We start from the raw sequence: 25,084 nt of genomic DNA, 5'->3' as shown, positions 1-25,084 counted from the left end.
TTAAAAAAATCAATTAAATTAACTTAATTAATATGAGTTAGTTATTACTCATTTGGATTAAATTGAAATAAAATAAATTTTTTTATTGGGATAAAATTAAAATAAAGGAAAATTTTATATGCGGAGATGTCTCATAAATTTTCAAAAATTAATTTAGATGGAATGGAAACGGATTCAAATTTATTGTGAATTTAATGTTTGAAAACAAATAAATGAAAATTTTATAACCAATTGAATCCGATCTAAAAATATCTCAATCTGACCTATGGGATTGCCTTACTTTGGATTAACTAATTTCTTTAATTAATTTATTTCTTTGAATTAATTAATTTCTTTAATTAACCTGTTTAGAAGTTACTTAATATTTATTTAGTTGTTTTTTTAAATAGTTGACTTCAATTGCAAATTTCTTAATAAAATAAACTTTTTATATAGTCCATTTGTATCAAATTTTGATATTTTAGAATTAAAAAATGTAATTTATTTGACCTACAAATTACCAAACTAAAAGAAAATAATAGAAACTAAACAGATTTGTTAGAGAGAGAGGCCGATTGATTTTTATCAAAGCCAATATTTCCAACAAAATAATAATAATAATAATAAAATAACGAAATTCATTTGAAAAAGAGAAATATTTGCCGAATATATCGTTGAATTATAAAGTAATATTTGTACATAATTAATAATTGATGAAAAGAAATAGTAAAAAACATGTTGAAGCTGCAAAAATAAAATAAGTACACATATTTTCAGAATAAAAACATTGCAAATTGTAAACACGACATAAAAAAAAAACAAAGTACAGAAATCCACCGTCCATGTCCATCCCCAGCCTAAGCTAACTCTAAGCAAAGTATTGCTATCTCATTCTACAACACCAATAGAAGTCAAATCCGTCCTACTACACGGGATACAAGAAAGTCAACTTCGACATTGCTCAAACGATATGAAAATACCTTCGAGATCATAAGTTTGAATTCTCCAACATGTTGAACTACAAAAAAAAGTTTCTAGGAAAACCGACATGTTTTATCCACAATTTGATCAACAAAATTCATACGGGGCAGGGTCGAGCGATAAAACAATGCTTGAGAGAGAGATTCTAAATAGAAGCTAAGAGTAGAATCAAGGTCACTATTATGTACTCCCCTAAATTAAAAGCAACGATCAAAGAACTCTAAATAACATATATATCCTCCATGATTAAATTATAATAATGTTATGTTTCAAATGCAGTTGGGAGTCTTTGAGAGATAAACAAATGCCTCCAAGCATTACCTCCAATAGCAAATCACTTCTACAACGGCCGATCCAATTTTAGCATGGCATAAGGCCATCATCATCATTTAGACAGTGACCAGGGATAAAAATACCTGCACAAGAATGGAAAACAATAGGGAGGTCAATGTAAATTGAGAAACTTTTACAATATGGCCAACAGCAATCATCATCTAAGTTAGAAGGCGACGCCCTTATTCCGTCTCGTCTCGTCCCGTCCCGCCCGTCCCTAGAACTTCTGGCTTAATTAGCTTCGCAGCCTCTTGCAGGAAATGATATCAGAAAATGAATCAACCAACTGCCCTGCTAAGCTGCAAGGATCGTCAATGAGGGTTTGAATAAAGGAGTTAACGACTCGTCGTTCGCGCTCGGTTGATCTCAAGCTATACCATGTTAGCAGTTTCAATCTGAATTCCTGCTTTATATATCCTTCACATTCTAGCCATCTGATTATCTTTACACAATATTCAAAATTCTCATCCAAACAACAAGAACCAATGGAATTCCGGAATGGAGATCCATTTATCAGAGTGCTGTCACAATCATGAATCTCTTCATTCGAGCTGCTACCCCTTTTCCTGCACAATGCCACCCCGGAATCAACAGCAGATGCATCGCCTCTCCTACCGCCCGTCCATGTTTGAGAGTCGCCGCTACCGTGCGATCTCACCAGACCATTCTTTTCCTTGTCATGAGATGCAGCATCGTCATCTGCCTCAACAACCTGCTGCAATGTGCATTCATCATCCTCGTCTCTTGAGGACTCAAACGGAGGAGTTACCTCTTCATTCAAGTCGGGAACTGAGACCACATTCAAGTCGAGATCACGGGAAACAGGTGGCAGCTGTTCTTCTGGGGTTTCAGGTTTGACCACCTTGCCTACTCCTCCACAGCATTTTTCAGCATCAGCACAGCAAAACCCTTCATTGTAGCCCTGATCTTGATCACAAGGAAGATGCAGAATCTTTTCAAGATCTCGAACCTTGAACTGAGATGGCGACCCAAAAACTTTGGTGTTGTCAGGCCCCATCTTGCTACAAGAACTTCCTTCAATATGAGCATGCTCTCTTTTACAATTTGAACTGGCTGCCAGTTTTGAATTTTTGGAAATTATCTCCACACTCTTAGTAAAGCACCTTGCTTCGGAGTGACCCAAGTCGCCATTATCAGTATATGAAATGATTCTAAAGGTGTATTCCGTGCATGGCTTCAGGTTGGAAATCATAATTCGCCTTTGAGATCTTGGAAATACACAAATGGGATCTTTCATGTGCAATTCTTCTCTATTTTTTCCATACCAGAGTTTGTATCCTTTGACACTGTTTGATGATGCATTAGACAGCTCAACAAGAATCATTACAACAGATGAAGATGCTATCTCTTCAAACAAGAACTTACAAGCAGCTGGAAGAGAATCCTCTGCCAAAACAAACCAAAAAGAAACGATAAGTAGATACCCAAAACAAATTAGAAGAGAATAAGTAGTATACGACTTAGAACCTCTGTAATTAGGATTCACATGAGGAGCAGTGGCCAGCCATTTATCTGCATTTTCAATTGCCAAAGAGCAGAGTGTCTGCACATCACCTGCCACCGAGAGTCTACTGACTATACCACGAGCCATCTTGGCTGAAATTCCATTCAATGGACCAACTTCAGCTTCTAATTTGACCTTCGCATCCTTTACAATTTCATGCATTTCTTTGAACCTCGAAGTCCCATCTAGGAGCCTGTAACTCATGTAGATCCTATAGCAAAGTACATCAACTCGACGAGCATCCCGTGCTATAATCAGCTGTTTCTTCCAACTTCTGTTGGCATTCATATATTTGCACAAAAATCCAATGAGTTCAAGGGAAAAATGTAAAACTCACTACATGTCATATAACTTGAATATCTTATTAACCAACAACCTATAGGTTTTATCACTACATGTAAGCACAAACCACAGAGCAGTTGTTATATAAAACTACAAACTGGAAACCTTAATTGGTTCCCTGTCATGTCAACTGGCATCCAGTTCATCTAAAGAGCTTTCTGAGGCAATATCTGATGTGAGAAAATAATTTCTGAAGTAACAAAAAGGATAAATGTGGATTGAAAGGCAAAATATTGGAAAATTACATACCCAAGTATCCCGGTGACTTTACCGCAAGAAGCACAACAGTAGCTGCCATCAAGTTGCATCAATTGTCCAAGATCAACAACCCCAACCTTTTCACGTTGAATAGCACACTCAATGTGACAAGATAACCCACAAGAATCTCCTTCACCCGATTCGGTAGTGCATACCAGCCAAAGACTAGGGTCCTTATTGTCATCGTACAGATGACAAATACAGCAAGAGCATCTCTTGCAAAAAGTGTCATCAATTGAAAGAACAGCTTTACAAGCCGAGTTTTTACAAATCCAGGAATTAGAATGCCCAAAATCCGTAGACTGGTCGGTAACTATGGGTAGACGAGAAGGATTTTCCGCCTTTCTGAGTTGCTTTCTAGATGAAGACTGATTGTTGAGGCTAGATGCAACCTTTTTGGTGTCTTGCTTCTTAACTGCCTTGTTGTTTATTCTTCGAAGTTCTGTCATTTTGCTTTTTGCCGCTACCAAAATCTTCTGCTCCTTTTTAACAAGGGTTCGTAGAAGCTCCTTTTTTGGACCCGATTTCAGGAATTCTTGGAGAAGCTCTGGACTTTTAGAAACATCATCAGAATGCCCATATTTCTCCGGAGTGCTTTGCACACTTGAAGAAAGGCTTTGAACACCAGAAACTGAACAGAAAAAGACATTAGAACCATAAATGTTTTAGGAGCAAATCGAAGTTACATTTGATGGAAGGTGGGTGGGAGATCAGAAACAGACCGAAAAGCATCAATACCCAGCATGCATGCATAACACATTATAAATATGCATGTTTTGATGATTTTTCTCACCAAGAATATCCAAGTATTTAAAGGGAAAGAAGATTATTCTATTTGGAGTTCTTGAACAAGCATGATAATCAGAGCAAGCTATAGGGTATTCACAGAGATCAAGTTCCCTTTTTCTGCTCACTCTCAAACTTTTTACCCTTTACACGCTGAAGATAAATTTTCAGTAGTCCAAGAAGAACGTGATTCACATCAGTTCCAGCTACCCTTCAACTCTTCCATCTTTCAAGCTCGATTGGGATTTTTTGTTCCATCCAAAATTAGTCACTTCTTCCACAGAAATATGCTTCACTTCCCTAAAATTTAATTAGAAATAGGATATTAGGTTACCTTTCTAACTTGTTGGATAAGGATATAGAATTCACCCCCAAATAATTTATTGCATTGCTAGAATCCTATCTGTTCGTAGGAGAAAAGGTGGAGATTTCGTGCCTATAGTTGAGCTACAGTTGAAGTTCATCCAAGAAGTATCTTCTAAAAGAAAATCCCTGCGGTTCAAGTCATCGATAAAAATGCAGAAAACAAAATGAGAGAAGTAACAACGTGCATAACCTTATACGTCAGGATATTTTTGAGATTGAAGAAAAAAATGCCTTCAGAGCTAGTGTTTACTGCTACCAAACCATCATAGGTATCAAGGATATATGTGAAATGTCCCAAAATCAGTTAGACAAAAGGGATCTGATCATGTTTTCATCAACAAAAAAATGAGAGAGAGAGAGAGAGATGTTACAATGCCAAGGCGACATATTAAAAGAAGCGCCATGCACAAGAAGTTCATGAAGAATTTCTCAGTAACCTTTGCAGTCAGCTGGGGCTCACAAGTTTCTTTCAGTGACCAATAAGCACGAAAAGGAAGAAGGTCTTCTTATTATTAATCATCAAAGAATCATTATTACAAGAAAACCTAGAGAAACCGCTTAAATTTTCACACCTTATCCACACCCCTATCATTTTCTAGAAAACTTCTTCTTTTCCTCTTCAAACTAGCATTACAAAGAGAAAACCATGTGTCTCGAAGATCTCAACCCAAATATTGTAGCTGGGAAGGCAATGGAAGAAAAGGTTCCTTGCTATTTTCCTCGTAAAGTTGAAGAGCACCAAGAATTGGACGGGATAAAGGAAAGCTGAAGAGCACCAAGAATTTAAAACATATCCTTGAGGCTCGCCTATTTTTTCCAACCAGTTAATAAAAATTATTAAAAAAGAAGTAACGAACAAAAAATAATAATTAAGAAAAAAAGGAAAGAAAGAAAACCCACACCCATACACTCCAAAAGGTCTTTCAGTCTTCCTCTAGTCGGTGAATTCCAACCATAAAACCATGAAGCGATTAAGTTTTCAAATGGTGAAAAGACATTAGCCACTTGAAAGCAAAAGGGCTTACCTCAATCTTTAATTTGCAAGCACATTGAAGGGTGAACCTTCTATTGGCCGAGCAAATTGAAGGAATCTTTGGCTTTTGCTTTCTCTAGCTTTACAAAAAGCTTCTGCTTCATCATCTAATTTTCTTCAAGCAAATGGAAGGATTTTTTAGAACTTTGAGCCCGTATTGAAGGTTGAGGCCTAAGATACATTGTTACAAATGAAAAGCTTGTCTTCAGTTATTCATTTGCAGCAACGGATGGAAGGATAAGCCTTCCGATTGCTCAAGTATATGGCAACAACAGTTTTTCAGAACTCGAAACCACATATGTGAAAGAGATTGCCCATATATTCATAAGTGCTCGTAGTAACAACAAATGAAGAGCATAAATTATAGAAATTCAATTTATGCATGTTGAGTTTTCCTAATGATTAATGAGTACAAAACATATTTTAAATTTGTCGCTTATTGACACGAAATGTAACAAGCTTGTTAAGCACCATATATTACTACATCATGATGATCTGAACAAAAAACATATGAAACTCAACAAATTTGACAATTTTCCCCTATGTGCACAATTTTATCAATAGTTGGACGTGATCCCAGCTAAAAACTTCATCTAATCAAATAATCTCACGCCTCTATTCGCATTATAATGCCATGAAAACAGGCGCTTGTACAATAGAAACATAGAGACACAATTATGTCTAAACTAGATGGAAACTATACAGTGAGAAACGACATACCTCTAGCCATGAATTTTTCTTCTAAATCCATATTTCACAATTAGGAGTCATACATGCCCTGTAACAAAAAAAAAATGTGAATGTCGGGATTGTCACAGGATGCAAAGAACAGTGGTCACGATGGGAGAAGGTCAAGGAACTGACATAGCTACTAATTTATCTTCCGACTTATTCTAACACAAAATCAACGAGAACCATGGACTGAATCCGTTGAATTTGTCTGTTCCATTTTGAAAGAATGCTCAAATCTTAGCTTAACTCTTCAATTGCCTCGTTTACTTCCATTGATCAATATGGTATCCTTAAAGAGCTAAAGAAAACACAATAAAACTACAATGTAGCTTCTCAGAGCTAACAAATCAAACATTCCATCAACAAAACGAAATCATATTTCCGCAGAAAAGCAAGCTTTCGCCTGGAAACGGATATAAACCCGAAACTCGAAAGAAACAACAAACAGTCAAAGAATTGAAAACAAGAGAATAGTTCGGAAACAGAAATTTTAACAGAGATAAACGGCGCAACATCCAGAAATTCCAAACAAACGAAAAAGTAAGCAAACAAGACAGCAAGTGACAAACAAGATAATGCTGAAAAACAAAAGCGATGGCGGATCTGAGAGCAGAAACAAGCCAAAACTAGAAAAACCAAACAAAATATCAACACAGGCATCAGCAACAAAGAAAATCCATCTCGCATAAGAAAGAAAACAAGAGAAAAATGGCGACGAACCTAGGGTTTTTGAGATGCCGAAATCAGAAGCTCTTCAGAGCAAGGCGCTCGCGCGAATCCGGAGAGAGAGAAAGAGAGGGAGGGAGGCGGGCCGTTCGTAGATGTTAGTTAATATTGTGAGAGAAGAGGAATCCGTGGGAGCGGCTCCTCATTCCAGTGAGGGAATACGGTGTAATGCACGCGCTAGATAAACAAGTGAGAGTAGACTGCTCCACTTTGATGCGGAGTTGGTTCTGACTCCTGAGAACAGAGCAGAATATGTCCGGGGAACCAAGAATTGTACTGCCATTGGTCAGTTACTTCACGCGCTTTCTAAGCGCGTGAACTTTTACCTTTTATTTTTTTAATAAAATATCGAATTTAATTTAGAACTATTTGTATTGACCATCAAGCGATCGCAGTCCTGCAGAGCCGTAGTATCTAATGAGATAACGTACGAATCTAAACCGTCCGATCAAATTTTGTGAATCTTTAATTCCGAAATTATTGCAGTACTTTATTTTATAAAATTTTAAAATTAAAAAAAAAATTACTTGATTTTAATAAGCAATATTCGTTTTTTAATTTATTAAACTAATTAATTTAAAATTTTATATTATATCAATCCTAACTTAAAATTTTTAACTCACGGTGATAGAGGGTAAATAGGTAAAAGTTGAATAACTCAATTCTGACTGAAACGTAATTATAATCACTCTACGTCTTGATTTTCATTCAAATTTCTAGAGAATCTCAACATTGCATCGAACAAAGTACCAAATTGTGTGTATGGAGCTGAGCACTGCATTGTGCGAGATTTCATTGTTCATATCGTAACTGTGAGATCTCACATTAGTTGGAGACGAGAACGAAACATTTCTTGTAATAATGTGGAAACTTCTCTCTAGTATACACGTTTTAAAACCGTGAGAGATATGTAACGGGTCAAAGTGGACAATATCTGCTAACGCTGAGCTCGTTCTGTTGCAGTAACTTTGACTTATTATTGGTCAAAGCGGAAATTATGTGCATGGAGTCGAGCACTGCATGGTGCGAGATTTTATTGTTGATATCGAGATCTCACATTGGTTGGAGATGAGAATGGAACATTCCTTATAATAACGTGGAAACCTCTCTCTAGTATACACGTTTTATAACCGTGAGAAACATGTAACGGATGAAATCGGACAATATCTGCTAGCGTTGAGCTTGTTCTATTACAGTAACTTTGACTTATTAGAGTTCGCGCTCGAGCATTACATCAGAAGTTAACCCTACAGAACAATAGAATAGTCAACTATTACCATTGGAAAAATAATATTTGAAGAAAGAAAAAGATGGTTAACTTTGATGTGAGATACGTGGCATTTGAATTATCTTCTATTATTACTGCAATTCATACGTGGCACTTTCAATGTCTTTATTGTTTTGTTGCAATGAACACGTGGCACTTTCTATGTGGTGCTTTTAAGTAGAATTGCACTTTCATTATTCACCAACCGTCCTGGGTGTCCCATTGGTTGGAAATGGCCGTGACAATGACCCACGTGTACGTGGCCTTGGAAAAACCAACAGCTCCTTCCATTTTCAACTTTGAATAAAGGCTTCTTTAAAGGGAAAAAAAATAATAAAAATATATATTAATCTAATCCATATTGGATGAATTGTGCATTATTTTATTATTTTTTTAAAGAAAATTCGGTTTAGCTCGTAAGTTCAATTAACTCGACCCACTCAACCCTACCAATCTTAAAGGTTTTGTAACAACTTACGCTCATCACTAGCAAATGTTGTTCTTTTAGGGCTTTCTCTTTCGGACTTCTTTTCAAGATTTTCAAGACGCGTCTTAAAAAGATTGAAAGAAAGCTCAAAAGGACAATATCGGCTAGTAGTAGACTTGAGCCGTTACAAATGATATTAGAGCCAGATACCCCACGATGTGCTAGTTAGGACGTTAGGCCTCGAAATGGAGTAGATTGTGAGATCTCACATCGATTGAAAAGAGGAACGACTGTTAGTAAGGACGTTAAGCCCCGAAAGAGGGTGAATTGTGAAATCCCACGTCGGTTGAAGAGGGAAATGAAACAGTTTTTATAATACATGAAATCCTCTTTCAAGAAAACGTGTTTGAAAAACCTTAAGGGAAAATTCAATATCTACTATCAATAGAATTAGGTTATTACCATTATTATGAAAATTAAGAATATTTGATGTTTGGTAACCCATTAATGCTCGATTGATGAATTGTGAGTAGTAAATATTTAATATTTGAATTTTTGTTTATTTGATTTTTAATATATATATATATATCAATTAAGTATATATAAATTATAACTAAATTTATTATTATTTTAATCTTGAAAGCTAATACTTGGGAAGAAAAATAAAATATAAGAATATAAAATTCGCATTTCCCAAGGAGAAAGAAATTAGTGGGGTATGATTCTGTGTGGCACGCTTATGTCCAATCGGCTACAATCGAGAAGGCAACGTGCTGCCCAATCATCCATTTCTCGACCTTTCAGTGAAAAGTGTAAACTTTTCGCCCTCTAATTTCCTGCTTTCCCCATAATATAATTTATTTTTTCCCTGCAAAATCATCGACGAAATTAAAAATTAGTTTAAAAAAATAAGTTAAATTTTGAAACTAAAAAAAAAAAAAAAAAAAAACTATATTTTTATTTTTTAATTAAAAAAAAAATTGCAAACAAAATATATTTTATTTTAAATTTTTTAATAAAAATTAAAACTTCAAACTATATTTTAAACACTGTTCAGATGGTTTGTGGAAATTTATAAAAACCATAATAATTATCGTGAAAACGTACTTGTGTTCATTCTTGAGGTTCGAGAATCTCTACGCTTCTCACTTTAGAAACGCATTGTATAACTTCAAAACTAGAAACATCTCCCGTAACCACAACCGTCTTCCTTTCAAAATCTACCTTATATGAATCCACGCCTGAAAGTAATAATAATAATTTATTGATGAGACATTTCATTATTAGAGATAATATAATATAGACTTAATTCTTATTTCAATATCGTTATAAAAAGCTATTTAATTCTGTGTATAATAAATCTTTAAATTTTAAAGTTATAAAAAATAAAATATATTTTATAATCTATTAAATATAAATTTTATTTTTTTAATAGACAAATTAAAATTTAGAATTCTATATATATATAATTTATTAGATACAAAATAAAAAAATTAATATACCTAGTAATTAAATATTATTGTTAATTAGACTTAAATTCAATTTGATTCTCCACTAATAAAGGGCTCTTTTTTTTCTTCATAAAAATACATTTTTTAAAAATTTAAAATAAATAAATACCCTATAATTTCATTGAATTATATTAAAAAAATTATGTTAAATTACAACAAATTATTATTATAACGAATATTATAGATATAAATTTTAAAGAGTACCTTCTATCTTGCCGATGTTCTTCTCAACCCTTCTGGCACAGCCATTACAATGCATTGACACCCTCAGCTCCACCACCTGAAAAAATAAATAAATAAAAAGACGCTACTTTATTTATTTAAAATTACATTTTTTTCATAAATAAAAATTACAACCCTATGAATACAATTTTGAAGTATTTATTTTAAAAAAATATATATTTTGATAAAATTTATTGTGGTTGACAATATGATTTATTAAAAACGGAGTAAATAAATAAATTATTTTAAATTAAACGGTTTAAAATCAAATTTTAGAAAAAAAAAATTTGAGTATTTAATTGAGACTTAGTTTATATGAAAATACCAAAATGTCCTCACAAATGCATTCCATCGTTGCCGCGGCCCACCGGCGGCAACAACGATCAGCCGCTACTTTGCCAGCCATTGACGAAGATCGCACGGTTGTAGTGTTTTAAATACAAATTCAAAATCACTTTTATTTTTTAATTTACTTTTTTTTTTTAATAAAATATTTTTAAATGAAAAGAAAAAAAAAGGGGAAAAAAGAGGAAGGAAAGGAATGTGACCTTGGGGTTGGCTTGTTGGTTGGTATGAGAGATCACATCGTTGAGTCTGAGAAGGTGTGAGTTAGGTTGGTTAGGCATTAATGGCTGTTTGGGCTCAAAAGTGGCTTCGATTTGGAAGCACGAACTGGAAGCTCCGGAATTCATGAAACACGAAAACACTTTCCCAATTCCCACCGCCTTTCCCATTCCCAACTCTCTCTCTCTCCCCTTCCTTAACTCAGATCAGATCATCAAAACCAAATCAATACATATTTATATATATACACATAAACCGTATTCAAATGATTTTTAAAATATTTAATCTTGTTCGGGTTCATTACGTGTAGTTGTTAGCCTTTAAGGTTGTAAAACGTGCATGGTAAGAGAGATTTTCATATTATTATAAGGAGTACCCTCGGTCTCATTTCTATTTGACCCACTCGCCTTCTAGTGGCAGCGGGCTTGCGATTATGCAGCACTCACTTTCCAACAACAAGTGAGTTAAGCTTATTCGTTCTTGCATCGCCTACGGCTAACTGACGTATGCTCGAGCCTTTGACCCCGTTTCGAGAAAAAAAATTTTAAAAAACGGGAGTAGAGAGATTTCGAAAATGAGTTTTGAAAGTAATATTTGAGAAATTGAAATTTGTGTTATATGAGAATGTAAACAAAAGGCAACAATAGCGGCTTACTGCTATAACTATCGGGTAGGAAAGCATGAGATCACGTAATCTTACCTATACTTTAAATATTTTTTTAATAAATTAATAAAAATATTTGTGAATTTTTGCACTTTATCGTATAAAAAATATTTATAAACTTTCAAAAATTTCAATAATACGGATGAAAAAAAAACAAAATTATAAAAAATATTCATAAGCTTAAAAAAATTAAAATTAAGTTTATCGATTAAAACGTTAATAATTAGTTAATACATTTGAGTTTTTAAAAATTTGTTCGTACAATTTTTTAAAATAAAAAAAAAACACATTAAAATATTTTTAAAAACTTAAAAAATGTCGGACTATTTTCGTCCCTATATTAACTATAAAAATAAAAAACAATTAAATTTCTTTTTTTAAAGGTTAAGGGTGTTTACCCTACCTTTAAAATTTTATGAGTGTTTTTTAAGCATAGTACTAGCGATAACTGCAGTAGTGAAACTTTTTAACGGTATTTTTTGAACACTGCAAAAATCTTAAGGGTAATTTGGAATAAAGTATTAACCATTTTCATCCAAATGGTAAATATATTTTTTTGAATTTTAAAAAATGGAGGGTTATTAATTATTTGTTCCTATGTACTAATTAATGATAATATGCTTAATTTTAACTAATAATATTTTATTAAATTGATTTGAAAAAAAAAAAAAAAAACTTTATTTTATGAAATCACATGCTGGTTTTGAGCTCACAGATCAAGCATTAAAATCCTTCAAGACTTTATTGCATATTCATAACATATTTAATCCATCACTTGATCCAATAAATGTCGGCTCCATAGCTTATTATAAATCTCGATTTACATAATTTTTATAGGCCACAAAACTAACGGAATATAAACTATCATTAATTAAAATTTGAACACATTTAATGTGATTTTTTTTGTATACTTATCATTTATACAATATCATATATTTTATTACACGTATTTAAATCAAACAAAAATAAATCTAATTTATAAGGTGAAATATTGTATTATTATTATTATTTCTATATTTTCTAAAATATAATTTTGTATTTTAAAATTTCAAATTCAAAATTTAATAACCTTAATATTTTAACTTATTTCAAAATATAAAATATTATTTATTAATTTTAAAAATTTCAGAAATGTGCGTACCTAATTATTTTATTAATAACATTCATTTTTTTGAAATCGAGACTTTCACATTTTGGTCGATATCAACATTTTAAATCTACTGAGTTTCAGAATTCGTTGGTTCCCCGAGACAAATATAAATACTGGGTCTTCGATCCGTGTTTCTAGAATTTGATTGGAAGATTCCTAATGTTATTGTTATTATTAATATTTTGTTTTGAAATATAGGGCAGGTTGGTCCATGTGCAAATCATTATAATAATTCAAAGATGCTAAAGGGGCTAATTTAAAATAAAAATAAAAATATGCCCAAAATATTTTGCAACATGCCCAGCCACGTTAGTGCACGTGCTACTCACGTGAGAATAATTGCCAAATGGCATGCGCGGCCGGATTATGTATTTAAGAAGTGTGTGTTTTATGTAGTAATTTTGGTGTATTTTATTTTGCAACTTTAAATATATACTTAGGATTTTCAACTTTAGGTTATATAAATTAAATGTAACGAGTGCTTATAAAAATAAATTATTTTGTTGAATAAAATTGTGAAAATACTATTCTATCCCTGTTTCTGTATAATAACGATAGTTTAAATATATTAAATTTCTACTGATATTTTTTAACGCAATGGGTTCAAAATCTACTTTAAAAGTAAATCAATGTTACCGTTCATAGTTAAAATGTCAACGAAACACGAGAAAAAAATAATAAAATATCCCTAATGTAGATATAATATAATTAATAAGCATTTTATAAAAAGTATAAAAGAATTTCTTATTAATTTAAGTAGTATTTTTGTCCCTTTGAAAATATTTATCTGATTGATATTTTAATTTTAATTTTCGTAAATTTGAGACATTTAACTATTTCTTTAATTTTGACTTAAATATAGTTTAATTAATTAATCAAGGGAATGATTAAACGTCACGTGCCCTCAACTATAGAATATTAATTTATTTGAACCCAACCTAATTCAAATTGTACCATCGGGCATCAATTTTTTTGAGTCCTAGATTTAAATTTAAAGATTAAATTAAATCGAAATTTTAAATAGATTAGTTAACTTATAAAGATTAATTATTTTAAATCTCAAAATAAAATTAAATAATTAAACAAAATAAGATTAATTAATTTAAATTTTCGAATTGTGAATGAATACAAATACATGGACCTATTTTCGTAAATTCCCACCGCCAGCTCTTTGAATAGACGACATTGATGGAGCATCCTAGTTCTTCAAGATGGGAAGTACCTCCAACCCGAGCCCATAACTAATGGGCTTAAAGTATCAAAATTGGGCCTGATGGGCTTCAGTTACCAATTTGCCAGACACTTCGCCGACTCGTCGTCATAATACTTCATCTGTCTCCATCCAGTTTCTGACATGTCGACCCATTTTTTACGTTCGGCGCAGTAATAATGACCAAAATGGTAATTATAGGAAAAATGGAGGGCAAATAATTAGACGACAGTATCCATTTCGATTTGACTGTCGCACCAATTTCGACAAAGGATAAAGACTAACAGTCCAATGCCATGGAAAAGTCGGGCGCGCGCGCGCGAGAAACGTGGGAACAAGATAATTACTCTACACCCGAGAACAGCGTAACATACCCCAGATCCATTCCTTTTCTCTCTCCTCCGTTTCTTCTTCCATCTCTCTTAAGTTTTTTAGGCAAAAGCAGGAGCAGTTTTCTTTCAGCTCTTAGCTGGCCGTAGATACCGATACTGAAGAAAAAGGACCTGCAACTCTCTCTCTCTCTCTCTCTCCGTTTTCGTTCTTACTTTGTTCATCAGCTGTTGGTGGATCGATTGAGTTTTATCGTCAGCTTGAAAGGCTGCTGAACAAGAAGAAGTAATCGTGGTTGTCTGCTGATTTCGGTCCGTTTCGGTTTTCGTTTCAATCTTCTACTTGTCTAGGGTTCTACGGACGTTATTATTTCTGATTCTACTCGAGTTCTTCAACTGAGGTGAGGTTTTATCTTTTCAGATCCGCTGTTATGATTGTTGGACTGGTGGTTGTTAAATTGAGGTTTTGTTTGATTGCTAAAAAAGGAATGTATATTTGAAATCGTTGTTTGTTGACTTCTCCAGTTATGTATTTGAATTTCTGTAAGTTTGTTTTTGAATTTTCTGCTCTTGAAATGAACACTGGAGAAGACGTTGTATTCACGTTTTATTTATATGTTTCTTGAAACTTATAGGATAGGCAGTGATTTTGGCCATTTGAGCTCTTCTGTTTGGAGTTTATTGCTGTTTGTTTTGGCTAACATTGATCTCAATTGATGTAGGTTGACACATATGGCGAATCGAGTGAAGGAGGATGAGAAGAATGAACGGATTATTCGCGGTCTTCTGAAACTGCAGGAGAATCGCCGGTGCATCAACTGCAACAGTCTGGTACACTACTACTACATTTCTTAGTGTTTTCTCGACCTAGATATCACGTAGCTTCACTATATGAAGCTAAATATTCGTTTTGCTGTATTGAAATTCCAGTCGTTCTTTTGGCCTGCTCTCGATTTAGCTTCTTTGAGATCTTAGTTCCACGAAAAGAAGTTAGAATGATCATTGAGAAGTCACAAGACCTTTGGTTGTAATTTTCTCGTGAGATTCAATCAATTTTATTGAAACACTTGCAGGGACCACAGTACGTCTGCACAACTTTCTGGACGTTTGTTTGCACAACCTGTAGTGGAATACAGTAAGTGCATCTTTCTTATGTTTGGTTCTTGTATTTTCGATTTTTCCAAAGACACGCAAATCAATGGTCATATATTCCATTAGTCTTATGGAGATACTTTCTTGTATCTTGTTCATTTTATTGATAAAAACTTATTTGATTTGACTAAAATAGCCGCGAGTTCACACACCGAGTAAAATCAGTATCAATGGCCAAATTTACTTCTCAAGAAGTTAGCGCTCTTCAAGAAGGAGGAAATCAGGTACATGCTGCACATGGATGGATACTTTCATTTCTCAGAGATTCACCTTTACACTGTTAAGAATCATGATTTTCTTATATTTCCTTTTTTTCTATTTTCAATTTCAAAGCGTGCAAAGGAAATTTACTTTAAAGAGTTGGATCCACAACGTCATTCTTTTCCTGACAGCAGGTCATTTTATTTTACTTTTTTATCATTATCTTTATTATTTTTAATGTTATACTATTATGTTAGTCCAAATGGATGTCGTTCTGAGAGAAACTTTTCCTTCCAGTAACGTTATGAGACTCAGAGACTTTATCAAGCATGTTTATGTGGACAGAAGATATAGTGGCGATAAAAATTTTGACAAGCCACCTAGGGGGAAATCGGTGAGATGCCTCAAACCTTCTTTTCTAATTTCTCTGAGATATATCTGAAGTTGAACGCAGTAACTTTTATCACTTGATTGTTTGGATTATATTATTTTATTATGATTCTACACACAAAGTAATCTTAATAGAATTCATCTGTGATCTTATACAGGGTGAGAAAGAGGACTTTTATGAAACCAGGAGAACAGATACATATCAAGGTGGTTCTAGAAGCCCACCATATGAAGACCGCCGTTACAATGAAAAGTCTAGTCCTGGGGGAAGAAACTTTGATGAGAGAAGAAGTCCAGGGTCTGATCATGATAATCGGCAGTTTGGTGATTTTAGGAGAAGTCCTGCTCGTCCTGAGGTTGTAAGTGATTGGCGTCGAGAAGATAGGTTTGGAAATGGTAAAAAAGTAGAAGATGGAAGATTATCTGATGGAGACTCAAAAATTGGAGGCAGGTCACCTGAGCGACCAAATGACCTGGATGCTTCCAGTCCCCCCATGGTGCGACCTGTTAGGGATATTTTGGGAGAGAACATATCCCCACTACGTGTAATTGAACCACCAAAAAGTAGTGGTACTAGCAAGGTTGCTGATAGCTCGGTGCATAAGCAGGTGAGATTTTCTTTCACAAACTTTTATATTCATTGCCATATATATATGTTTCAGATTGATATTCTTATCATATTACCCTTTCCCCTTTTATTTATGTTTATCTGCATGATATTTTCCATTAATTCCATTGTCATAATCTTTCATCCTTCTGAGGACTGGTATCTGTCCATTTATTTGAGCTGCTGGGTTTTAATATCGATCTCATTTAGTCTGTTTCTTGTTATCTCAGTGAGAGCCTTTTCTATGACTGGTGTAAAGTTTATATATCTACCTAATTAGACGTTTTGGACTTCATTGTAACAAATATTACCAGGTTGTAATATGATAAAATGTGGGAGATTTAAGTTTACCATATTATAAGAGTAGGTGGAATGATTTAGATATTTATGCTCAGTACTCAATTCCCATGGAACTAGTTTTAGTTAGCTCCTCTTGTGAAATTGATTTATATATATCATCTCATGATAGGGTTTTCACGTGAGAAACCTTCACATGCAGCAACTATGGATCCTCATTATGAATTGCAGGATTTTGATCTGTGCCTTACTCTACCTCTCTTTTTTGCCATTCCCTCATAATATTGTGCTATTTGTTGTGAGCTTTTGTAACATGCTACTTGTGAACCTGTGGATGTTGACACATCAACTGCCATTCCATCTTTTAGTGATTGTTAGTAATTATTATTTTCCATTGCGTTTACTATTGTTCTCTTCCATTGTTTCTGGAGTAAATTGTATGCGAACTGACACCACTTATTATTTAAATTTCAGAGAACCGCTTCTTCCAGTAGCTTAGGGTCCATCAGTGAGAATGTCGTTGAAACTAAATTGGAACCTTCTGGAAGTTTAATTGATTTTGATGCAGAGCCTGAACCTATTACTTCAGCAGTTCCACAGCCACCACAAAGTTCTGCTCCACAATCTGTAACACACACAGCGAACTCTAAAAGCGACAACAATTGGGCCTCATTTGATGTTGCCCCTCAGGCACCTCCTGCTCCTGCTAATGTTGGCACATTAGAGTCTGTACTTTCCCAATTGTCAGTTTCAGGATCACATGCTGCTACTGGTGCTGTACTGACTGCACCGGTAGGCAACATGACAATGTTACCAACTGGTTTTTCTCCCTCTTTTGGATCAGGAGGGAACACTCATATGCCTCTTCCCTTTGCTGGCGGAGCACCTTCAGCTGCACCAGGGGCTGGCTTGTCAACATTTCCTCCATTAGGTGCTTCAGCAGCTGGCCCTTAATTATACTTATGTAACTAGTCCATATTGCTAAAAATGTTTTTCATATTTTCTGGTTCAGGGCAATGGTCTAACATGCAGTCACAGACACATTCTTTATTTCCTGGTGGTAATTCTCAGTCTGTGGGTCAACAGTTTCCACCATCAATCGACAGATCCATCAATCACATGGTTCGTTCGTTGAGGACTTGCTTGCCTTTCTATTTTTCGATGGTATTTTGTTTAAAAAAAACTTTATTCGTCTTATTTCTTCTGGTGATTTCTTGTAGCCATGGAATCCTTCACTCTCCGTTAACTCCCAAGGACCTCCAAGTAATCCAGCAGCACACACACCCCAAGATTTTTCGACTCCTCCACAGGCTGTAGCTTCTAGTGTACCACAAACTTCTGCACCCGAAGTAAAGCCAACCGGGAGAAAAGAATTGCCAGCCGTAATTACTTTTGTCCCCTTATCTTTGGTGTCCCATTAAGTAATTATCTTTGGCTTGTGTTCATCTCCCTGCATTTTATTACAACTGACAAGTTTCCAATCATCTGCAGGATCTTTTTGCGTTTAATTACTCATCCTACCCTGCACCAGTTCCAGGGTGGCATACTGTTCCGCCACACCACATGATTTATGCAATGCCGTATAATTCTGCAACGGTATTCTTTCTGCCTAGTCTTGAGTTTGGTTTTTTCCTTTTGGGTATTTTCATAACGATATCCACGAACATTTGTGTCTCTAAACTTCATACACTTTTACAGCCCGTCCCAAGTTTTCCACAATCTTCAACATCTACAAATCCATTCGATCTCAGCCCCGAACAATCTCAGGTATGTTGATGTAAATTGTTACATTTGGCCTTCTTTAATTTATAAAGTTGGCTGTGTAATCTTGTCACAACTGGGTTAGAATATTGATCTGCTTCTTGTGCATGAATTCACTTTAAAATTCTAGGACCTTAAATTCATGCCTACTGTTTTGTTAAACTTCCATACTTGCTTCTGTTAACTTCAATTTTTATTAGTTAATAAATTGAAGTATGCTAGATCTTTCTTGGTTTATTCACTTGTTAATTTAGTATCAAATCGATATTAAAGTATGCATCTTGTTCTTTATTTTCTTCAACAATTTTACAGACCCCTGCATTCACTTTTTATGCAGTTTCCTTCCATGGCACCATTGCCAAATCCTGGGCAGCCTGCATCAAATTTAACAACTACGCCCGGCTACGGTAATCATCCCACATCAACATGGATGCCACACCAGCCACCATCTAACTTACTGCAGCCGCAGTTCCCTCCCCAGGCGCCACATCCATCTACAATGCCTTCAGGTAAAATGATCTCGTCCTTTTTACGCATTTAACATCTACAATGGTTGATGTTCTAAAATTCTGCTTTGATATCTTAGGGCCGCCTTATATGGGACAGCAAGTAGCCCAACCTTATAGGTAATATGCTGTTTTCTTTTCATAATTTATGCATACTTGATAGGAAAATCTATTGCATGATAAAAATACTTTACATCCTGTTTGGTAACCATTTGATTTTTTGTTTTTTGATGTTTGAAAATTAAGCTATTAAACAATACTTCTACCTATGAATATTCTTTGTTTTGGAATCATATCCGCTCTTAGTTTTGAAACCTAAACATAGTTTTTAAAAGCATGTTTTTGTTTTTGGAGTTCAAGTTGAATGTTTTCTTAGGAAAGGCAAAAACTATGGTAAAGAAATTGGGTGAAAATAAGCACGATTTTCACAAACAAAAAACCAAATAGTTATCGAGTGGGACTGTACTTGCAAATAACCAAATGAGTTATTTTGCCATATGTTTCAGGCATCCTGGACTTGGCAACTACGGTCACGAGGGATCCGCTCATATGTACACCGATATGGGCCAGCAGACAGCCGTTAGATTCTCAACACCCTCTACTCCGAACCCTTTCTCATCCACCACCGGAGGTAACCCATTTGGCTAGTGGGAGAATGGAATAGCCCTGGCATTGTATAAATTGGTCTCGCCAACAAATCCCTCGGTGAAAAAAGTTTTGGTATTCATTGCAATGCTCTTGTCATATATATATATATATATTCTGTTAATCAGTGAGATAAAAGAGAGTCAAAATTATCTTTATTGGCACTGTACATTTTGTTTGATGTCCGAAGGGGGAGATCGATCTTAAGAAAGAAAGAAAGAGAGAGGAGTCAGAAAATATAGGAGGCTCAAGTTCAACCCAGATTTGCATCAATGGAGGGGCCCACACATTTCTCTAGGCTACGATGGTAATTTTAGGTGTTAGTAAGAGTTTCTTTCGATCGGGTTATTTGTTGTTTATTTTATTTTATTTTGTTAATTACATAATTTGTTCATTGTTGTGAGTTTATGATATATAAGCTGTTGTAGCAGACACAGATCAAATTGCAGGCTTTGCAGCGACGGTTCATCTGTTGAAATTCATGTATAATCTCTCTCTTACCTCAACCATTTCAGAAAATGTTTTTAAGCATATTTGATTAATTTTCTTATATACATTTTTCTACGCTAATTTTATTTATATTCTAGAATCTTCTGATTTTATAATAAGGTTTAATAAACTACTATATATTTACAAAATGAGGTTAATGTTTAGAGGACTACAAATACATATATTTTTTTTCCTCCTTTCTCCCGTCATCAAAACAAAATAAAAAAATAGGGGTTTTTGGAAATTAGATGTATTTTGAATTTTGTGGGCAAGGAATTTGAATGGAGATGGTGTAAATGTTTTTTGAGGGTCGGTTTTGTCGTATCATCAAACAGCTCCAACTACCATCTGCCTGTTCTTCCATATCACTGGGGCCACCAGCATCCATACTACAAGAACAAATAGAATTTATTCACAGCTTCTTCGGGGTGTTTCAAAATGGCTTTCAGTTTGTAAATGTATTTTTTATAAATATAGATTTTAAAATGGCTTTCAGTTTTTAAATGTATTTTTTATAAATATAGATTTCAAAACCAGACTAGAAAACAGAAGGGTCTTTTTTTTCTCCCTTTTTTTTCTTTGTTTTAAGTTTTTATGGTTTTCTATTTTGTTATACCAAACGCATTTGATAAAAACTACCTTTTAAGTTTTCAGTTTTTGAAAAATAGATCAAAGAATATTATGTATTGGAAATTTCCTTTTTCTGTTTTTTATACAACTATGAAAAGATAATTTTATTATAAAAATAAAATATGTATTTTTCTTGCAAAGAAAATTCAGTTATTTGAGTTGTAAAAATTAAAAACAAAACTATGAAAAGATAATTTTATTATAAAAATAAAATGTGTATTTTTCTTACTATCAAAAGGAGAGAATTGTGAAAATTTGAAAAGAGATTTTCAATTTTTCTTGAAATTAGGCATCTAAGTTATTGTTGAAAAATAGCATTCTAACATTTTTTAATAAAGAATATATAGGCAATCATTTTTTTTTCCCGAAAATTAGATTTTACAATGTCGAAAACAAAAAACAGAGAAAATCAAACATCTTTTTCAAAGTAAAATTGCAAAAGGAGTAAAATAGAAAAAATAGACATAAAGATATGTTGGGGAGAAATAGTGAATTGTAAAATAGACCTTCAGTAAGTGTTTTGAACAATAGATCTTTAAGTCAATTTTGAAAACTAGAGCTTCAATTTTTTTTTTTTTGAAAAATAGTTTTTTAAAAAAAATAATAAAAAGACTTGCTATTTTAATTTTGAAAAAGCAAATTTCAAAATTTAAAAACATAGATTAACAAACAAAAACATGGTTTTGAAAAGAAAAGAACAATTTTAAAAAACGAAACGCAAAACCCACAAAGGGCATCAGAAAAGAAACTTACGGTAAACACAGACAGCAAGCCATTCATTAACAATCCTAACCCAAGTGCTTGTCCACCCGACATCAATTGTCCACCTGCAGAGTTCAAAACTGATCATCAAACCAAATCAAACCCAACTTATTCTTTAACATAAAGTCAGTCATAAGCTTAATGGGCTAGTTGGAATCTGAGTCGATGAGTGTATTAACTATCTAAAGAAGAAATATTTGGTGGATTCTGAAGTCACAAGGAGCAAAGAGACAACACTTAGTGGCATCTAAAAGCTTGGCTATTAATAATGCAAACAAAGATAAAGACATGGAACTTAATAAATTCCGATTCCTTAAGTGAACTGCTTGTGTTCTAAAAGCAGCAAGATTTGGTTGCCATTAAGTCGGCCTTTGTCATAATAGCATCAAGAGATGAAGAGGTGACTTTTGCTAGTGGATATTGTAGAAGTTTATTGTTAATTTTCACGTGTTTGTATAAAATCATTTCTTGAAACAAGGTTTTTTTTTTTTTTTTTTCAGATTAAGACATGTTATTAAAATATATGATAAATCATCAAAAAGTAAAAAAAAAGAAAAGAAAAAGAAAAACTGTTAAGAAAATATCTATAACATTTTTAAACTATAAATTACTCCTAAAAAAAGTACAGTTGGTTTATAATTTTTATTATTTAAATAATATTTTTTTATATTATAAAATTTTATAATTATATAAATAGTAAATAATTGAATAATATAATGTAAATTTATTAACAAAAATTATCACTATATATATATAGTCAAATAAAAATAAATATTTTTTTATCAAAACAATTATTGGAATTTCCTAATGTTGCTATGAAATTTCTTTTCTTAGGGTAGGTAAAAAAAAAATTGAAAATGGTATTTTTTTTTTCTTGTTCGATACAAAAATGTTTCAAAATTAAAATAAAAATCCCATAAAATTTTAGATGGAAATTAAAATTTAAAACATGTATGTGAGTGATCTAAAATGACGTGCCAGACCACATAACTTAAATTTCATTCTACCTACGGTTTCAAATTTCAATTTTCATCTTTTCAGATATATATATATATTAATTTAGCTTAAATTATATATTATATATAAAAAATAAAAATAAAAACCATGAATTAATGGACAAAAAAAAGTTGTGAAGTGGAGGAGACGTACTTTCTAATGGGATGATGCGTATTCCAACCAATCAAAAGCATTGCAAAGTACATTGCTCCGGTGGCGAAAACCAAGTGGAAAAAACCATAGCCATAAGGGACATCATCTTCTTCGTCCTGATTGTCATCCTTCCTGAACTGCAGCTTTTATCAATTAACTTTTCTTTTTTCATGGAGGGAATTAATGATGATGATGAAATAAAGCTTTATAAAGAGTGGAGAACGCACCTGGAAGCATTTGGAGTCTATTCCGGTGGAGAATGTTGCTATAACCATTGCGAGTACAGCAACGATAAAGCTCTGTCACACGCGTTATGATTGTTGAAACTTGTGTTAAGAGGTGGAGAAAAATAGAATCATATCATAAAAATAGAAAAAAAAAAAATTGTTATTTGAAACTTAATCTTCTGACTACTGAGTTTTACTACAAACTTTTATACCAAATCAAACATAGAATTAAATCTTGGAAAACTAAGGTATTTTTGGAAGTAATTTACAAACAGATTCTTATATGCCTATTATTGCTTCCTTAGGAATGTATTTCAGAGCTAGAAATTCATTGAAGGAAAATGAAGTCTTACTATAATGGTAAGCCAATCGGTTTTGGTTGAAGTCTCTGCGTTTCTGATACATTTACCTCCTCCTGGTTCACTGCAAATTAATTCTCTAAGTTAGAAGCATTCTCCAAATTTCTAAAACCATTATAAAAAATTATTTCAAACTTAAAGCTTACATTGATCAAGTTCAGCTCAAGTATTATACATGTTTGAATCTTTACTCATTATTTCAAACTCAAGAATTCAATAACGAGAGCATAATTCAACTCAATTGTTATACATTTGTCCTATATATAAGATGTTCGAATCTCTACCTCTTTCTAATTATTTTAAACTCTTTGAGTTTCATTTAGGTAGCAATCGAAGGATAGTTTGATTGAAGTACTTATGCCTTAAAGGTTAGATATTCGAATCTCTATCCATACGTTATTGAATACATACATAACTACTCAACTGACCCTTATGATGACATTGAGAGATGGGGATAAAAGAACATCATCGTACCTCCGAATGGCACACCAGCAGATAAATACTATATAGAGCCCCATCAGACCCGGAGTCAAGATGCCAGCATTCACCTGTTGTGGTCTTAGTTAGCAGTCATACATCAAATCATTCGGTTAAAGAAAAGTCTGAGAATGGATGTGTAAAATCGAAATTAGAACTTACTTTTGGATGGAGAGAAACACTGGTCATGAGTTGGAGTAGTACCAATGTCCACGTAATAAAAAAGATATTGAGAAGACAAGTCGGCTGAGGCACATACCAAATGTACATCGAAATGATCCCCACTAAACAGATGACATATGCCATTGTTGCAAGTAACATGATGTGTATTTGACTGCAAGAAAAGTAATGTCATCTATATCATTTCTCATATTCACTGGATCTTCAATAGACCAGTCTTGGTTATAAAAACACAAACATCAGTTCAGGCTATAAGAAGCAAATCTGATGTCGCTGTGCTTTCCAAGTGATAGGGGCATAAAAACGAAATTATGCCCCCAAAAATTTGTCAAATTTGACTGCATATAGTATCTTCAATTAAAATTTTCAAGATTCTTCTTTTATTTGAATATATATAGACATCATTTTTTCCTGTAAAAGACAATTCAGACCTGCAAAAAGTACTCCAAATTGTTGAGTACTTCAGAGCAAAGTCATAACTGTAATTTTCTTTTTACAGTGAGTGAGGTAGCGTAGCTTACCATCTGTCTGCAGCCTTGTCGGACTGACAGCAATCATTCAACCATGTTATAAAGCTTATCACGCTTACAAGCTGAATCAGGAGGAAGACCCTGAAAATGGTAAATATATTAAACGTCATTTCAAACAATTGAAATCTACTTGTTAAATTCAAAATCTATTACACGAGGTTCTGAAACAAAATTTGAAAGGTTGGGTAAACTTTGAAGTAATGTACATCGACGAAAAAGGAAGTACCCGGCTCCAAAATGTGCAACGTCCCCTGCAAAAATAGGCATCAGAATATTTTAGGTTAATTTAAACTCTTCTTTTTTGTGGGGGGGGGGGG

The 25,084-nt window shown here is 33.5% G+C and overlaps 4 protein-coding genes across 14 annotated transcripts in view; 1 reads left to right on the top strand and 3 right to left on the bottom strand.

Annotated features, from left to right (window-relative positions):
- Positions 1-1,177: 1,177 nt before the first annotated feature.
- On the bottom strand, positions 1,178-7,206 carry LOC111450434 (VIN3-like protein 1). 6 transcript variants are annotated; one of them, XM_023090552.1, is made up of 7 exons: positions 7,056-7,203; positions 6,324-6,381; positions 5,596-5,774; positions 4,539-4,696; positions 3,410-4,049; positions 2,782-3,092; positions 1,178-2,700 (listed from the first exon to the last, which is right to left on the bottom strand). In XM_023090552.1, exons 5-7 carry the CDS (start codon positions 3,865-3,867, stop codon positions 1,529-1,531), a joined length of 1,941 nt encoding a protein of 646 aa, XP_022946320.1. In that variant the 5' UTR covers positions 3,868-4,049; positions 4,539-4,696; positions 5,596-5,774; positions 6,324-6,381; positions 7,056-7,203; the 3' UTR covers positions 1,178-1,528. The 6 variants fall into 6 exon arrangements, with proteins under 6 accessions (XP_022946320.1, XP_022946319.1, XP_022946322.1 ...); XM_023090551.1 differs by lacking the exon at positions 4,539-4,696; XM_023090554.1 differs by lacking the exon at positions 4,539-4,696 and having other exon boundaries at positions 5,596-5,718.
- A 2,248-nt stretch (positions 7,207-9,454) lies between these two features.
- Positions 9,455-11,265, bottom strand: LOC111450448 (protein SODIUM POTASSIUM ROOT DEFECTIVE 1-like). 3 transcript variants are annotated; one of them, XR_002711811.1, is made up of 4 exons: positions 11,037-11,265; positions 10,471-10,546; positions 9,863-9,996; positions 9,455-9,623 (listed from the first exon to the last, which is right to left on the bottom strand). XR_002711811.1 is itself a non-coding variant. In XM_023090581.1 (3 exons), exons 1-3 carry the CDS (start codon positions 11,220-11,222, stop codon positions 9,613-9,615), a joined length of 273 nt encoding a protein of 90 aa, XP_022946349.1. In that variant the 5' UTR covers positions 11,223-11,265; the 3' UTR covers positions 9,455-9,612. The 3 variants fall into 3 exon arrangements, 2 of the variants coding, with proteins under 2 accessions (XP_022946349.1, XP_022946348.1); XM_023090581.1 differs by lacking the exon at positions 9,863-9,996; XM_023090580.1 differs by lacking the exon at positions 9,455-9,623 and having other exon boundaries at positions 9,862-9,996.
- Positions 11,266-14,497: 3,232 nt separating this feature from the next.
- Positions 14,498-20,446, top strand: LOC111450436 (probable ADP-ribosylation factor GTPase-activating protein AGD14). 2 transcript variants are annotated; one of them, XR_002711807.1, is made up of 16 exons: positions 14,498-14,806; positions 15,128-15,236; positions 15,479-15,540; positions 15,694-15,781; positions 15,891-15,952; positions 16,056-16,152; positions 16,307-16,756; positions 17,527-17,983; positions 18,065-18,174; positions 18,273-18,434; positions 18,544-18,648; positions 18,751-18,819; positions 19,151-19,322; positions 19,400-19,439; positions 19,826-20,039; positions 20,155-20,446. XR_002711807.1 is itself a non-coding variant. In XM_023090556.1 (15 exons), the coding sequence occupies exons 2-15, from the start codon at positions 15,138-15,140 to the stop codon at positions 19,965-19,967; spliced, it is 2,115 nt and encodes a 704-aa protein (XP_022946324.1). In that variant the 5' UTR covers positions 14,498-14,806; positions 15,128-15,137; the 3' UTR covers positions 19,968-20,446. The 2 variants fall into 2 exon arrangements, 1 of the variants encoding a protein (XP_022946324.1); XM_023090556.1 differs by having other exon boundaries at positions 19,826-20,446.
- Positions 20,320-25,084, bottom strand: part of LOC111450444 (probable serine incorporator) — an 8,442-nt gene continuing 3,677 nt past the window's right edge. Inside the window, exons 6-14 of one of the 3 annotated variants that reach the window (XM_023090575.1) lie at positions 24,994-25,018; positions 24,759-24,848; positions 24,220-24,391; positions 24,055-24,128; positions 23,575-23,644; positions 23,222-23,293; positions 22,995-23,131; positions 21,837-21,910; positions 20,320-20,842 (exon numbers count right to left, since the gene is read on the bottom strand). In XM_023090575.1, the coding sequence (XP_022946343.1) occupies positions 20,781-20,842; positions 21,837-21,910; positions 22,995-23,131; positions 23,222-23,293; positions 23,575-23,644; positions 24,055-24,128; positions 24,220-24,391; positions 24,759-24,848; positions 24,994-25,018 (776 nt within the window). In that variant the 3' untranslated portion in view covers positions 20,320-20,780. Of the gene's footprint in view, positions 20,843-21,836; positions 21,911-22,994; positions 23,132-23,221; positions 23,321-23,574; positions 23,645-24,054; positions 24,129-24,219; positions 24,392-24,758; positions 24,849-24,993; positions 25,019-25,084 lie in introns of those variants that run through there. The other 2 variants (XM_023090576.1, XM_023090577.1) reach the window with 2 other exon arrangements.

The sequence above is a fragment of the Cucurbita moschata genome, unplaced genomic scaffold (assembly GCF_002738365.1).
Source record: "Cucurbita moschata cultivar Rifu unplaced genomic scaffold, Cmos_1.0 Cmo_Scf00012, whole genome shotgun sequence".
In the NCBI taxonomy this organism is placed as follows: Eukaryota; Viridiplantae; Streptophyta; class Magnoliopsida; order Cucurbitales; family Cucurbitaceae; genus Cucurbita; species Cucurbita moschata.
The sequence above is the reverse complement of the archived record's forward strand: the minus strand, read 5'-3'. Positions and strand labels throughout refer to the sequence as shown.